The sequence below is a fragment of the Aspergillus homomorphus genome, assembly GCF_003184865.1.
Source record: "Aspergillus homomorphus CBS 101889 unplaced genomic scaffold BO97scaffold_20, whole genome shotgun sequence".
NCBI lineage: Eukaryota > Fungi > Ascomycota > Eurotiomycetes > Eurotiales > Aspergillaceae > Aspergillus > Aspergillus homomorphus.
Genome location: NW_020291906.1, coordinates 333,953 through 348,514, shown reverse-complemented (window position 1 = coordinate 348,514; position 14,562 = coordinate 333,953). Strand labels below are relative to the sequence as shown.

The 14,562-nt window shown below is 55.7% G+C and overlaps 6 protein-coding genes across 6 annotated transcripts; 3 read left to right on the top strand and 3 right to left on the bottom strand.

Moving 5' to 3' along the window:
* Positions 1-50: 50 nt before the first annotated feature.
* Positions 51-2,486, top strand: BO97DRAFT_346177 (putative C6 transcription factor; the record flags this gene model as incomplete). Its single annotated transcript, XM_025691799.1, has 3 exons — positions 51-274; positions 335-1,439; positions 1,488-2,486. The coding sequence occupies 3 exons, from the start codon at positions 51-53 to the stop codon at positions 2,484-2,486; spliced, it is 2,328 nt and encodes a 775-aa protein (XP_025551044.1).
* A 507-nt stretch (positions 2,487-2,993) lies between these two features.
* Positions 2,994-4,925, top strand: BO97DRAFT_391369 (glycosylphosphatidylinositol-alpha 1,4 mannosyltransferase I). Its single transcript, XM_025693821.1, has 3 exons — positions 2,994-4,318; positions 4,451-4,558; positions 4,735-4,925. The coding sequence occupies exons 1-3, from the start codon at positions 3,230-3,232 to the stop codon at positions 4,885-4,887; spliced, it is 1,350 nt and encodes a 449-aa protein (XP_025551043.1). The 5' UTR covers positions 2,994-3,229; the 3' UTR covers positions 4,888-4,925.
* Positions 4,926-5,130: 205 nt separating this feature from the next.
* On the bottom strand, positions 5,131-6,949 carry BO97DRAFT_434934 (uncharacterized protein; the record flags this gene model as incomplete). Its single annotated transcript, XM_025697701.1, has 2 exons — positions 5,131-6,431; positions 6,484-6,949. 2 exons carry the CDS (start codon positions 6,947-6,949, stop codon positions 5,131-5,133), a joined length of 1,767 nt encoding a protein of 588 aa, XP_025551042.1.
* Positions 6,950-8,469: 1,520 nt separating this feature from the next.
* BO97DRAFT_391364 (DNA damage response protein RcaA) lies at positions 8,470-10,841 on the bottom strand. Its single transcript, XM_025693820.1, has 5 exons — positions 10,783-10,841; positions 10,665-10,727; positions 10,517-10,596; positions 10,316-10,464; positions 8,470-10,257 (listed from the first exon to the last, which is right to left on the bottom strand). Exons 1-5 carry the CDS (start codon positions 10,817-10,819, stop codon positions 8,496-8,498), a joined length of 2,091 nt encoding a protein of 696 aa, XP_025551041.1. The 5' UTR covers positions 10,820-10,841; the 3' UTR covers positions 8,470-8,495.
* Positions 10,842-11,014: 173 nt separating this feature from the next.
* On the top strand, positions 11,015-13,112 carry BO97DRAFT_443590 (Y-family DNA polymerase). Its single transcript, XM_025698384.1, has 2 exons — positions 11,015-11,165; positions 11,263-13,112. Exons 1-2 carry the CDS (start codon positions 11,037-11,039, stop codon positions 12,937-12,939), a joined length of 1,806 nt encoding a protein of 601 aa, XP_025551040.1. The 5' UTR covers positions 11,015-11,036; the 3' UTR covers positions 12,940-13,112.
* Positions 13,113-13,544: 432 nt separating this feature from the next.
* On the bottom strand, positions 13,545-14,365 carry BO97DRAFT_326117 (hemerythrin domain-containing protein; the record flags this gene model as incomplete). Its single annotated transcript, XM_025691312.1, has 2 exons — positions 13,545-13,973; positions 14,303-14,365. Coding segments are annotated over 2 exons (492 nt in total), but the record flags the coding sequence as incomplete, so codon positions are not given.
* Positions 14,366-14,562: the final 197 nt, after the last annotated feature.

Genomic DNA, 14,562 nt, shown 5'->3' with positions numbered 1-14,562 from the left:
TCTATTCTGATCTTGAAAGTCGAGAATCTTTTAGTCCATCGTCGCTAGCAATGTTCCACACGTTCGAAGGCTTCGAGAATCCCGGATTGTCGAATCCGACCCGGGGACGCAATCAGCGTCAGCCCTCGGTCGGCCGCCGAGTTACCACGCTTCGGGCCTGCACATCTTGCCGACATCGCAAAATCAAGTGTGACGGTGAAAAACCCTGTGAAGCTTGCAGGTGGTACAAGAAGGCCGATCAGTGCCAGTATTCAGATCCTCGTCCGTCTCGCAGGTGTGTTTGACTTATCCTGTCTGGAGGGGCACAGAAGTAACGAGTAGGTTCGGATTACAGACACGTGGAAAAGCTATCCACGACATTGGATGAGTTTCGAGGCGTGCTCGAGAAGCTATTCCCCGGATTTCCAGCTGAAACCCTGGTGAACTTGCCACGCGAAAAGCTTTTAGATTTGGTGGGCAAGGGTCCATCGCATGTGCAGACGCAGCCGCCACATCCAGCCTCCCCAGCCACTTCTGCATCAGCCGAGGCCCACACATCCCCGGCCTCTAGTGAAGATGGCAATCTCGAGTCCCTCCAGGCAATACCAGACCACACAAGCCACCTGCGCAATTCGAGAAGCGCAGCGTTTCCGAGTGGCATCTCGGACGATGTCAATGCATTGTCCCTCTCGGCGCAGCAGCCATCCTCATACCTAGGTGTGTCCTCAATACATGCGGTGCTCAAGGTCATTGTCTGGCTGGACCCGGGATCTCTCACCCACCTTTCACGCACTCCAGCATTTGGTGGCCGCAGAGGATCCATTGACCTCTCTTCTTCTCCAGAGAGCCAGACCTGGCCAGCGCATGGGTTGCAGCAGCGCCTCGCTACACCGGAATTTCGCCGCGCCTCGGAACCCCAATTGCTTGACGCATACTTTACATACGTGCAGCCTTTTGTGCCATTATTGGATGAACAATCCTTTCGCGAGACCTACCATAGTGGCAGACGAGCTGATGAGCAATGGCTGGCGCTTCTGAACATTGTTCTTGCCTTGGGCAGCATAGCAGCCTCTCCGGCTCGTGATACATCGCATCAGACTTACTTTTTGAAGTGTAAGGAGTACATCAACCTGGAGTGTCTGGGGTCTTCGCAATTGGAGACCATCCAGACTCTTGGTCTTATGGGTGGCTATTACCTCCATTATACGAGCCAACCCAACCTCGCATATGCTATTATGGGAGCAGCCTTGCGGATGGCCGCAGCATTGGGTCTCCACAAGGAACTCTCCGACAACCAAAATGGAGGGAGCAGGCAGAAGCAATCGTCCACCGACCAGAAACGCCGCGTGTGGTGGTCGTTGTTTTGTCTGGATACGTGGGGCGGTATGACCCTCGGGCGGCCGAGCATGGGCCGCCTGGGACCGACCATCACTGTCAAACTGCCCCATTATCGCGAGAAGGTACAGTCTCTGATTCTGTATTCCATGACCAGTACTGACGGTCTCCAGGGGAATGTGTTGGATATTCTGCCCCTCTTGGAAAATGTGCGGTTCTGCAAGATCGCCACTCAGATCCAAGAGGTTCTGGCAGCGTCGCCGCTGACCAAGTATCAGGAGATGACACAGTTGGACAGCCAGTTGTTGGAGTGGTATGAGAATCTTCCTTATATCCTCAAGGATCACGAGCCGTGTTCCGAATCGATCGCCTTCACAAGGACGGTGATGAAGTGGCGCTACTACAACCAGCGCATGCTTCTGTACCGGCCTACGCTCCTCAGTTATGCGATGCGTCGGGTTCCGTACATTGTCCTTCGATCGGAGGAGCGGATGGCGATTGAGAGGTGTAGGGAAATTGCCGAGGCGACGATCCAGGATATCGCTACCAAGGCTCAAGATCATCAGATGTCAGGCTGGAATGCAGTCTGGCTGATTTTCCAGGCCGCCATGGTCCCGCTGTTGGGACTTTTCCTCAACGACAGCACGGTCGATGATCCTCGAGCGACCGTTGAGGCATGTCAGGCGCAGGTGGAGACGACGATGCTCGTCCTTGCGCGACTGCAATCGTGGAGTCCGACGGCAAAGTCCACGCTGGAGGCCGTTTCGCGATTGTTTGACGCCAGCAAGCGCAACTCAGCGCTGACCAGTGCTTCTAGCAGCATTGACCATGGCAGCTGTTCGACGCTGTGTGAGGACGGTCTGCCTGGAACGGCCGGAGGTATGCTATCGCAGGCGGAATTCGGGCGCGGGATCATGGTGAATCTCGAGAATGGATTTCTGGATCCGTTCGAACCTCCGTTCATCGACGACTCGGCCGGGCAATATTTATGGGATTTTCTGAGCTGGAGCGACAACAACCTGTTGCAGGGGCTTGCAGAAATGGACAATGGGAATGCTGGGATGTTTGGCCTCGAGGAGAGACATGTGAAATACGGTGGAGACGCAATTCTGCTGGGAGGCCAGCTGAATGAGTCGACGTTCTTTGTGAATCCCGCAGCACCGTTCTACTAGGTTGGCCTCTGCTTGGCTTGGCAGGGCATATTCTGTCGTTTGTGATGTTACATACCCCTACTGTTCTGTTTTCCCATGTGGTAAACTCTGATTTGCTACTTCATTCGTTAAGCGCTGTCGGTTAAATGTGAAGCTGTATGGACTATGAATCTATGAATTAAAACCATTGACCATTGAAACCTGAGAAATGAGGTGCATCGTATGAATGAGTGTTTCCAGGGGCCTTAGTCGGAAACTCGGCCCTACAGACCAGGATTGAGGTAGAAGTAGGATCCGCGAGGCCTGAGCGAGCCGGAAGTCAAAGCGACACCAAGAGATGGAGGAGGGAGCAAATCTTGATGCTTGATTGAGTCTGAGTCTGAGCGGCTCGTCCGTGTTGCCTTGCTTAGAATCAGGCTGAAAGTCAACTGGCGGGATTCGGGCCGAGACCCGCCGCGTAGTCAGCAAACAAACACTCGTAACTCCGCCAATGTTGTGGTGATAGAGGTGTGTTCAGACATCGATTGACTCTTTTCGACACGGAAGATCACTGGCAAGGTCAGTGATCATGCATTAGCTGGCTGGGCTTGGCGAACAGAGTTTACGGAGCATACACCAGCATCATTGTCGGTTGAACAGTCACACTTCCCACACCTCCTCCCCCTGATCGGGCTGGCAGGCTGGCAGGCCAAGAAACCTCACCACGATCACCACGATCACATACATGACCACCACATAAGACAACACATGTTATCACATTCATAATGTCTAAACCCACTTCTTCCCCTCTTTCCCCGCCACCCCCTCAATCATCTTCCACTCTCTTCACCCCCGGCAAAATCTACCCCCTGGCCCTCATTCTCCGCCTCGTGCTCCTCCTGTACGGCTCCTACCAAGACACTCACTCCCCGCTCAAATACACCGACATCGACTACCTCGTCTTCACCGATGCAGCGCGCTTTGTCGCCGCCGGCGGCAGCCCCTACGAGCGCGCCACATACCGGTACACGCCACTGCTGTCATGGGCGCTGCTGCCCACGACCTGGAGCTGGCCGCCCGGCAGTTTCGCCGCAGGCAAGGTGCTCTTCGCGGTGTCGGACATCGTCGCCGGATGGCTACTCCACCGCATCCTCGTGCAGCACCATGGCATGGCCGCGCCGCGCGCGCTACGCTACGCCAGCGTCTGGCTGCTGAACCCGATGGTGGCGAACATCAGCACGCGGGGTAGTTCCGAGGGCGTGCTGGGCCTGCTCACAGCCCTGCTGGTGTATCTTGTTCTGGGCGCCGAAATGGCCAGCCCGGTTAACTCTGCTAGAAGGCTGAGTCGAGTCGCTCTCGCAGGCCTCGTGCTCGGCGTGGCCGTGCACGTCAAGATCTACCCGTTCGTGTACGGGGTGTCGGTGCTTTTGTTTTTGGATCGGCATCAACACCCTCAAAAGAAGAAGCAGGCAGATGAAGGCGCAAGCAAGCTGCTCGCCCTGCTAACTCCCGCCCGCCTACTCTTCACCACCACCGCCCTCGCGACCTTCCTCACGCTCAATATGCTGATGTATAACCGCTACGGATGGGACTTCCTCCAGCATACCTTCCTGCATCACCTGACCCGCGTCGACCATCGCCATAATTTCTCCGTGTATGCTTCGCTGCTTTATGATTCTGCTGCTTCTTCCGCTTCAGCCTCCGCTTCAACATTGGGGACCGGAACAGCAGGCTTCGAGCGCTGGGCCTTCCTCCCGCAACTCGGGCTTTCGGTCGCGTGTATCCCGCTGGCCCTCGCGCGAAGGAGTCTCTCTGGTGCGATGCTGGCGCAGACTTTTGCGTTTGTTGTTTGGAATAAGGTTTGTACGAGTCAGGTATGCGTCCCTTTCCCCTTCTTCCTTTATGGAAGCTTGAAGCATTCGTCAAAAAGCTAGAATGCGGATCGAATCACTAAACCCCCCCCCCCCCCCCTTCTAATTAGTAAGCGTGAGCTGATAAAATGGTAGTACTTCCTCTGGTACCTAATCTTCCTCCCGCTTTACCTCCCTTATTCGTCATTTTTGCGGTCCCCGCGAAAAGGCGTGCTGGCGCTGGGGTTGTGGGTTTTTGCGCAGGTGGGTTTTGCCCTTTTCTTTTTGCTTGGGGTGGTGGTGCCTCTTCCCCCGCCGTCTTCCATTTCTGTTGCATTGTGGGGATTTTGTCTTGTGTTACCTCATGACTATTATTCTGAACGTTGGACATGGGACGTGTTGATACTGATACTGATGGTTGGGGGTGTGTGTGTGTGTAGGCTCTCTGGCTCCAGCAGGCGTATAACCTCGAGTTCCTGGGTCTGTCGACCTTCGTGCCTGGGTTGTGGGTTGCGTCGGTGGGGTTCTTTGCGGTGAATGTTTGGATTCTTGGTGTTATTATTTCTGATGTTGGGGGTATGGGTTTCATTTAATTTGTGGATGGGGTGTGGGGGTTATTTTTATGTGGGTGTGTATGATAGATAATCACTGAGAGTGGTAGATGATAGACTAAAAGTGTCACTCTCATCAATAAGTGTAACATTATACTAAATCTGAATAGAATAGAACAGCAGGTGAGAAGAAACTACTACAACATCAGGTTCAACATCGTTCTTTTCATTACTTGACATAGCATGCCCACGACACATATCCGGTCGAAAACACCCCCGAGCAAGTTACGGCTTAGATACATCGGCTATCACCTTATACGTCGAGGCGTGGATACTCAAAGGCCGCGTGCGCGGGTACACGGCGCCCACGATCTGCCGGTTGTGACCGTACTGCGGGTAGATGCCGTCGGAGAGTTCCAGGTAGTGAGCCTCGGGCCGGGCCTCGTGCAGGGTCTCCAGGATGCGCTCGCTCCACAGGCCCGTGCACTGGCCGTCGAGCAGCTGGAAGTACGGGTTGAGCGGCGGGCAGGCGGAGTCGAGGTCGATGAAGCGGATGCGCATGGCGTCCAGACGCGGGTGCAGCTGCAGGCTGTGCACGGCGCCGAGGACGAGTTTCTCGAACGAGCGGATGAAGTTCAGGTTCGTGATGCCGGAGAAGTCGTCCAGGAACGCCAGGCCGGGGGCTACGGTCTTCTTCTCGCGGCAGCACGTCTTGACGACCAGGTCCAGCGATTTCAGTCGCGATTTGTTGGTGGCCGGCCGCGTGGCCATGGCGTTGCGTGTCGCCTGGAAGAGGCCGGCGCACACCTTACCGGTGAACGCCAGGGACTCGAGCCGCGGCGCCGCTTCGCCCAGCAGTCGGCAGAGGTGCGGCGGGGTGATCCCGTCGTGCGTCCACCCGGTCTGCGACGTGTCCTTGTTGTAGAATCCCTCCAGACTGATGTTGACGTGCACCAGCGACGGCGACAGCCGCAGCAGCACCTCCGCGATCGTCTCGTACCCCTCGATCTTGGGCTTGGCGTAGGCGCAGTGCCACTCGCGCACGTTGGGCAGCGCCTGCGACATGTTGGCCCAGTGCTGGTAGTCGCGCATGATGTTCCACGCGCCGCGCATCACGAACGTCTGGATGTCCGGCAGCTCCGGCAGGCGCCGTCGCCCCGAGTGTCCGCACGGATCGTCCCGGAAATGCCGCACCATCGGCGGCCGCTTGCAGTGGCCCCCTTCCAGCGTCAGGATGCGCGCCTGCGGGAAGCAGGTCTGCACGTGCGAGAACATCTCCTCCAGCGTGGCATTGTGGCTGGCGTAGTGGTAGCGGTAGTCACTGCCGCCGCCGTGATTCGTGTCTGAGTCGTCCCATACAATCGCACTCTGCAACGCGGCCGGGTCGGCGAAGCCCACATCTTCGTCATTGAACCGCCGTGACGGGGGCTGCTGCTGATGCTGCGGCTGAGCGAAGTGCTTGGCCGCGCGTTTGCCCCAGACCGGGATCCAGATTTCGACATGGCGGACGAAAGGGGCCAGGTGGGGGTGTGCACGGAACCAGCGTGCGCTTGCCGCCAACTCATCTGCGGTGCCTTTGATTTTAACTGTAACCCGATCAGAACTCACCCCGAATCAGAGTGAGGGAACAAGACTGACTATGTCGGTAGATCCGATCCTGCACCAGCTCTCTCCACACCGGTGTGATCAACGACAGATTCGAGAGCGCCTTGCGACGGGGATGACGCAACGACCGATTCCAACTGCGCGCGGACTTGCCCCAAGTGCACGAGGTGAAGGCGGATGCTCGTTCACCGAACAGATAGTCCAGAATCGCCTCGTGGATCTCGATGGGCAGATCTTCGAACCGGATCCCGGAATGGCAAGCCTGCGGCGTCTCGACGCTTATCGGGGGACTGCTATCAGTATCCTCCATCTCGGTATCCACCGGGCCCTGATGACAGACGACCAGCCCCACCGCCGCGGAGGGAACGGGTCCCTCGGGAAGCTGAATCTCCGCGCTGGTGCATCGGTTTGGTTTGGCATAGGGAAGGGTGGTCGAGGCCGACGCTCTGGCCAGCGAGTTGACGGACACGGGACGAGGGGGAGGAAAAGTCGAGATCATGACGGGCGATGCGATGCGAGGATATCACAGGGAAAGAAAAACAAGAAAAGGAAAACTCATGGAACACCAGGAAAACGCCAAGCAGGAGAGGGGGAATCAGCAGTCGTAAATCGTTAGTTAGGCTGACAAGAAACTGATGATGGAAGGGTTGGAAGATTAGTCTTTCAATAGTCGTGTGATTCCAAGGAACAGAGTAGAAGATGAGGAGACTGAGTTTTTTTTTTCCCTTTGCTTCACCTACTATTGAGAGAGATCAGGTGGGAGTTGCGGGATTCGTCAGACCAAGACAAAATTGGGGTTCGTGTGCGACGGAGAAAGGATAAAAATAGCGGGAGCAGATGATGGCTTCAACTTTTCTTTATTTCTTTTTCTTCCAGATCGGAGAGGGAAAGAATGCTGTTAGATTGGAATCCAGGTCGATCGGTCAACGTGGTCCATGGCGGTGCCGATGCAGCCAGCAGTGTTGTTCACTCGATAACCGGCAGTTAGGCCGTCAGGCAGCTGAGAGTGAGTAGTAGTTGGATGGGATGAAATGGGGATGGAGGATCATCAAATAGAGGATGGGAGGGTGGAAATGAAGACGATCGCAGCCAGGCGAAGGGGTATCAGGGAAATGGACAGGGAGAATGGGGGGTATTGAATGGTTTAACAAGAAAGGAGGAGGGAGAGAAGAAGTTAAGGTAGAAAAAGAAAAGAGGGGAGTAGGAGAGAAGAGAAGAAGAGACAACAAGCAAGAGAAAGAGAGAATGGGGAGATTTCCAGGATGGATGGAGAAGTTGAAACCAACCGCCAACTTGAAACTGGATCTGGCTGGGCCTGTCTTGCCCGTCAAACAACAACAACAAACAACAACAACACTTCAACCTTCTCTTCCTGACGCTGATCGATAGGCTGATATCAGAGCCTGGTTTATTCTCTATTTCTACCATCCAGCAGGGAATCTGATTTGTTTACTTATGACATCCATCCATCCATCTTCAAAAAGCCTCCACGTCCCCAAGATCTCGCCCATTGACCTGATTGTTTCAGGTAAACCGGTCAGTCCGTCCACCCGGGATGAAACAGAATGATGCTATATCGTCACTCCTTCGATTGCCTTGCTGCACCACATTATCTGGTGGCATTCGCCGCTGGATAGGTAAAAGAATTGCAAGGGAGACGACAGGCTGTGCCAGCGCAAGACCCCCTTCTGCCCCCCCACATATGCTCACCCCCATCGGCGGCAATGCAAGCCATCTGAGCTGGTTGAACACAACAACACTTGAACTATCTACACGTCCTCATGTACTCCATACCAGCGGGCTTCTCTTGTGCCCAACCTGCAGTCTGTTGTACAAGTACTTGCTCGCTTGTGCCCAGGATTGATAAGAGATTTTCCCCGCAGGTGGATCTTTTCTTTCTTCGTCTCCCCCCCCCACACCTGGCCGCATCTTTAATTTACTGTTCCAACTTCCGACTTCTCTCCAAATTTCCATAGTCCAACTAAGGATCTCCAATTTTGGACTAGTTCAAGTATATACATGAAGAATAGGGGTATCCTCGAGCATCATCGCCGACGACGGAACCGGAATCGAAGTTCATCGTCGCTGTCCGATTCCTCACGCTCTTCTCGCATCCGTTTCTGAGTACGCGGAGCTGGTACTTGCGAGTCTGTGCGCGCCAGAGACTGCGAGCGAGATACGACAATACCGCTTTGCGTCGTCTCTTGCTCCTGAGGGCTGTCCGCCACAATGACCTCAGTCGATCGATGACTATCACCGCCCCAATAATGGTCGCCTACCCCAAAGTCTTTCCGTCTGACTTCTTCCAAAGGAACTATAACCGTCTGGATGCGATAGCGCGGCTGACTGGGGTCTCCCTTTCGTCGGAATTTTTTGAAATTCTTCCGCCCATTCCAGCGATCGTCCCATCGACTGTCCTCTCCGTCAACATTCCTGGGCTTGATGTCCATCTCCTCCACAATGGCGAGTCCTTTCAGCTTGTCGATATCCACCTCTTGCAGAGAATTTTGGAAGGATGCCTCTTCGGCAACACGACGCTGGCGCTGAGCATCTTCTTCGGCTTGACGATGCTGTCGGGCGGCCTCCAACACATCTAATTTCTGGCGCTTAGGTTTGCGAGGGGATTCCTCTTTGAGTTGAGATGCTTCATCGTCTACACTCGGTCGCACTGTCTCGGCTCGTCGACGTTTCATCGCCGCAGCACCTGGTAGAAGACTAGAAACAAGATCCTCCTCGTCGTCTAAACTGTTCTGCGGCTGCGATTCCTGGACAGAAGCAGGTTCCATTTCCATTGGCGGAGGTGATGTCGCTGCACTACCCTCTGGTGCGTGGACTGGAATAGAGCTGATATCGAAGCCGTCGTCAAAGGTCTTCATCTTACTGACGAAGTCCCGCACGCGCGGCTTGGATTTTCGTGCTGCCGGTTGACTTACTTCCTCCGACGGCTGCGAGTCGGCGCCAGCCACAGTCTCACTAGAAGCGGTGCCTTGATGAGGCTGCGGGGTAGACTCGACGTTCGCCTCTTCACTGGCCTCGGCCTCTTCAAGTAGAGGCTGACAGAGCGGAGCCGCATCGTTGCCCAAAATCGCGTCGAGGAATTCGCTCTGCTCAATCACACGCTGGTCAGTCAGCAGTGCGATTTGATTGCTGAGCTCCAGGGACCAAGCCTCGAGGCGACCTTTGGCACGATACCGGACATGCACCACACCGCTAGGGCTGTCGCGTTGACTCCCAAGTCCCTTATCCCCTGCAACGTTCCTCATGAATTGCGCGACCTCCTCTGCCGTAGTCACTTCGTCCTCAATCTGATACAGTAAGACCTTTCCCTGGCCATTGGTCAGGGCGTCTTGCAGATGCTCCATCTGTGTGGCATCACCGAAAACAAATGTAAACCCTTCAAATATGTTCAATCGAGCGGGATTGGGCGCGAACGCCTCTTTAGGCCGCTGGGTCGTTTCTTTTCCGGGAGGAGGGAGGTGCTCGGCTGGGTCCGGCCATGCCGAGTCGAAGTCAGCCTCGAGAGGGGACAGAGACTCGGGGCTGTCCAGGTCGCTCGGGGTTGCAGCGTATACGAGGGCGTCAACGTAGGTATCCTGAACAATGTGCTTGGCATTCACCAATGCCTGCAACCCCTTTGCCGTGTTTCGTTTGGTCTGAACTACGTGCGTCGTCTTGTCGACCACATAGGGGATGATTGTTTTGATGTCGAGATCTTCCAGCCGGGAGCGTACGCGCGCGAGGGGATCTTTGGCCTTGAGCTCTTTGCTTGAGAAGGAGAAACTAAGCACGGTGGGATGCCATTCGATCCTAACACATAGGATAGAAGTTAGTGGTGTGCGACGGGGTCAGAGTGCGAGCACTTTACCGTAGCAAATGCTCATACCGCCCCAGTTGAAGCTCGTGGTCCTCGCCTCTCAGCTTCATACTCCCACTGATCTTTTCCCCATTGACTTTAGTGCCGTGCTTCGACCCTAGATCGGTCACATTGATCTCTGACTTGGTGTGGATGTGCGACTAAGGGATGTCAGCGGGGAGGAGGATCCCAGGTCTGCACCGTAATACATACCCCATCGCCGGGCTTGACGGGTGAGATCTCAATCAGAACATGTTTCCGTGAGATTGTGTTGTTCGAGATGGCGTGGCGCACTGTATTGTATTCATGAGGGCGTAATCAGCAATCAAGGTAGCAAATGTCTCGGTGGAATGGTCTTTACCTCCATCTTTCTTGACCCGACCAAACAGATACTTCTTCCCCGGCCGCAGCCACACGCGCTTCCCTTTGCAGATCAGTCAGTTGACATTTACTTGCTTCCGTGAGACGGGAATACACACCCTCAAGAAAGTCCCCTTCAGACTCAAGGATCCACATGTGAACGCAGGATGGAATCTGGATGTTATGGGCTGGGAGAATGAGCAGCGACAGCAACTGCAGTGCACGTGAACGCCCTCCGCGGGGAACAAACACCGCACGCGTGCCCACGTGACCAGGCGTGCTCATAGACGGCTTTACCCACTTTGGGTAATAATTGCCTCGCGCGACGCCGCCGGAAAAACGTCATCATCCCTCGATTTTCAACTCGCAGAAAATGGAGCCTTCGGGCGAGGAGCGTCCTGATAACAAGGATAAGCCCGAGGCTGAATATGAAACCCTCAAGTATCAACTCCTGGGACCGTCCCTGACCAAAGCGGGTCAAGATGCGGTGGATCAGCGAAAGGTGAGAGTTATATATTATGAAGCCCACTCACCCAGACTGCTTTACAGACCACCCTCAACTAAGACAAAGCTAACCCCACGTCGGGCGCCGTGCACAGGTCTCCGAAATCATCTACCACGCCTCAAAGGGCTCGAAATTCTTCAACCACGAACAGAACCGCGACCGGGTGCTGACGGAGAAGATCGCACGCATTCTAGACCGCAAAGCCCACCTGGCGACGCTCGACCTCTCAGCGGACCTGCGGCGCGCGGACCAGCTGCTGGCAGAGCTGGAACTCACGCGCGACCTGACACAGCACGTCGTGCACGTCGACTGCGACGCTTTCTTCGCGGCGGTCGAGGAGCTCGACCACCCGGAGCTAAAAACCGTGCCCATGGCGGTCGGCAAGGGCGTGCTGACGACGTGCAACTACGAGGCCCGCAAGTTCGGCGTCCGCAGCGGCATGGCCGCCTTCGTGGCCATGAAGCTCTGCCCGCGGCTGATCTGCCTGCCCATGAACTACGACAAGTACAGCGCCAAGGCCGCCGAGATCCGCGCCGTCTTCGCGCGCTACGACCCGCTGTTCGAGAGCGCCAGCATCGACGAGGCGTATCTCAATCTGACGGCGTACTGTGCCGAGAACGGCGTCGGCGCCGAGGAGACCGTCGAGCGCATGCGCGCCGAAGTGCTGGCCGAGACCAAGGTCTCGGTCTCGGCGGGCATCGCGGCCAATGCCAAGCTGGCAAAGATCGCGTCGAATCGAAATAAACCCAATGGGCAGTTCTGTGTGCCCAGGGATCGGGACGCGATTCTGGAGTTCATGCGCGACTTGCCTGTCCGGAAGGTAAATGGGGTCGGCCGGGTGTTTGAGCGCGAGCTCGAGGCCATTGGCATCAAGACGTGCGGGGACATCTTCCCGCAGCGGGCGTACTTGACGCGCTTGTTCGGGGAGAAGGCGGCTTACTTTCTCATGCAGTGCTACCTGGGGCTGGGGAGGACCAAGATCCAGCCCGTGGAGAATTACGAGAGGAAGAGCGTGGGCACGGAGAGCACGTTCCGCGAGTTGGGGGGCAAGGAGGAACTTCGCGCGAAGTTGTGGTCGGCGGCCGAGGAGCTGGAGAAGGACCTCGTTCGAACGGGGTTTAAGGGCCGCACGTTGGTGCTGAAGGTCAAGCTAGTCACGTTCGAGGTGCTCTCGCGGCAATGCCAGCCCTCTCGAGCCGTATATGCGGCCAAAGACCTCTACGCTTTCTCCCTGCCGATGCTGGAGAAGCTGGAGAAGGAGATTCCTGACCTGAAGCTGCGATTGCTCGGGCTCCGCTGCACGAACCTCGTGAGCACCAAGAAAGTTGGCATCGAGTTCTTCGGGAACACGACGCGGCCGAAACCCGCCTTAGAGCCGTCCACCGATAACACTCCCGATCAAGAGATCGGTGCGGAGGAAGCGTTTGAACGAGCTGCGCGTCAGGAGATACAGGACGAGATGAACGAGATCGAACAGCTCAGTCAAGAGGTCTCGGAGTCGGCAGAGGTGGCGGACCAGCCCGTCGCCCAGGACACGGCGCCAGCGTACTGGGATTGTCCGATCTGCTCGAGACCCCAGGCTGCAGACGATAGGGTCTTCAATGACCATGTTGATTACTGCCTCTCGAGGCAGACTATCAAAGAGGCGGTCCAGGGTGCTGCTGAGCAGGACCGTGAGGTAACTCCGCCCGCTACCGCCAAATCACGCAAACGTCGAACCCCAGCGCAGGAGTCTCCGGATCCGCGACAGAAGAGGCTATTCTTCTCATGACCGCTGCGCAACTATGTACCGATCGAATGCAGTTATGGTTGGATTCTGAACCCCGATGCAATGTGCCTCCCATTTCTCCTCTGGTTCCTCGGCAGGCCCTTGGAAACATCCACCGGACTGGTTACCCACAGCAGCACTTGGATTCAACATTCATATCTTGAATTACACAATAGACACTACACATATACCCCTTGGTCTTACACATTAGCAAGTTTCAATACAATATCGTTTTATCACTCTATCCCAACTCCATATAGACCACACCCCAAAACCACTAATCAGAAACCCCACTCTCGAACCACCATCCACCATCCACTACCCCCTAAACCACAGGAACTATATAGCGTTCCGGGGGAGAACCCCCGGACCCCCCTTCCTTTCAACTCCCTGGCAACCTCAATCCAAACCACTGGTCTAAGGGTATTCCGGGGGAGAACCCCCGGACCCCCCTTCCTTTCAACTCCCTGGTAACCTCAATCCAAACCACTGGTTTAAGGGTATTCCGGGGGAGAACCCCCGGACCCCCCTTTCTTTTCAACTCCCTGGATAACCTCACCCCTTTACCCGTTCTACAACTAAACCCCTCCCAGAAATGATACCCAAGGTTATATCGGCAACGCAGACATTTCACTGATGGACCAAAAAGAGCGCATATTCTCCGCCCGCAGCGCAAACACCTCCTCGTCCAGGTGCGCCAGCAGCACGCCCCCGAACCCCTCCAGCAGCCGCCGCACCTCCGCGCGGTCCAGCTCGCGCGCCCCGCCCCGGCACTCCGCCACGTACGCGCCCAGCGCGTCCATCCCCGCGTGGATCGCCCGGTGCTGCCCCACCAGCGCCAGCTCGCGGCGGAACGCCGGCATCCGCCGCGCCAGCACCGGGAAGATGTGCGTTTCTTCGATCTTGTGGTGGATGTCCAAGTGATGCATAAATTCTTGGCAGTGGGTCAAAAGGGCTTTCGGGCTGAGGGGGGGTTTTTTGGTTTTGGGGTCTGTGGCTTTCAGTAGGGTGTTGTATTCCATTTTGAAACTTGTATGCTGTTTATAATTAGTTCCGTTTCTTGCGGTTTTCTGTTTGGTATAGAATGTAGGTTGCCAGGACGTTGAGAGAAAGGGGGGTCCGGGGTCTCCCTGGATATGTCTATATCTGGTCTTAGGGTTGAGGGTGCCAGGAAGCTGAAAGGAAGGGGGGTCCGGGGGTTCTCCCCCGGGACGTTTTATGGGAGGGTTTTGTATAGGGTGGGTTGTGTATGATATGGGTTGTGTATGATATGGGTTGTGTATGATATGGGTTGTGTATGATATGGGTTGTGTATGGAGTAGTGTGTGTATGATAAGGTTTAAGGGGGGTGGGGGGAGGGACATACGAAGTGCTCCATGTGCTCGGCCAGACGGTTGTAGATACGGAACTCCTTAGGGGAGAGCGGCGGCAGATCTGTGTCTGGAGTATCGGTGGACGCGGGAGTGGGGGCCATGTTGGGTGCTGGGCGAGGTGGATAGAGGCTGAATGCTCGGGTTGGGGTGTATACTCGGGTTAGGGTGTACACGGGAGGAAAGGGTTGCAAGACGGGGAATATAGGAGCGTAGGATTTGGTGGACTTGCATGGAGAATGAGTGGAATGCTATT

Excerpts from the sequence above, each read along its gene's own strand:
- BO97DRAFT_391369 (XM_025693821.1), top strand. The coding sequence starts at position 3,230 with ATGTCTAAACCCACTTCTTCCCCTCTTTCCCCGCCACCCCCTCAATCA. Across the intron at positions 4,319-4,450 it reads ATAAGGTTTGTACGAGTCAG|TACTTCCTCTGGTACCTAAT; the intron begins GTATGCGTCCCT and ends ATAAAATGGTAG. Across the intron at positions 4,559-4,734 it reads GGTTGTGGGTTTTTGCGCAG|GCTCTCTGGCTCCAGCAGGC; the intron begins GTGGGTTTTGCC and ends GTGTGTGTGTAG.
- BO97DRAFT_391364 (XM_025693820.1), bottom strand. The coding sequence starts at position 10,819 with ATGTGGATCCTTGAGTCTGAAGGGGACTTTCTTGAGG. Across the intron at positions 10,728-10,782 it reads TGAAGGGGACTTTCTTGAGG|GGAAGCGCGTGTGGCTGCGG; the intron begins GTGTGTATTCCC and ends TGATCTGCAAAG. Across the intron at positions 10,465-10,516 it reads CCGTCAAGCCCGGCGATGGG|TCGCACATCCACACCAAGTC; the intron begins GTATGTATTACG and ends GACATCCCTTAG.
- BO97DRAFT_443590 (XM_025698384.1), top strand. The coding sequence starts at position 11,037 with ATGGAGCCTTCGGGCGAGGAGCGTCCTGATAACAAGGATAAGCCCGAG. Across the intron at positions 11,166-11,262 it reads ATGCGGTGGATCAGCGAAAG|GTCTCCGAAATCATCTACCA; the intron begins GTGAGAGTTATA and ends CGCCGTGCACAG.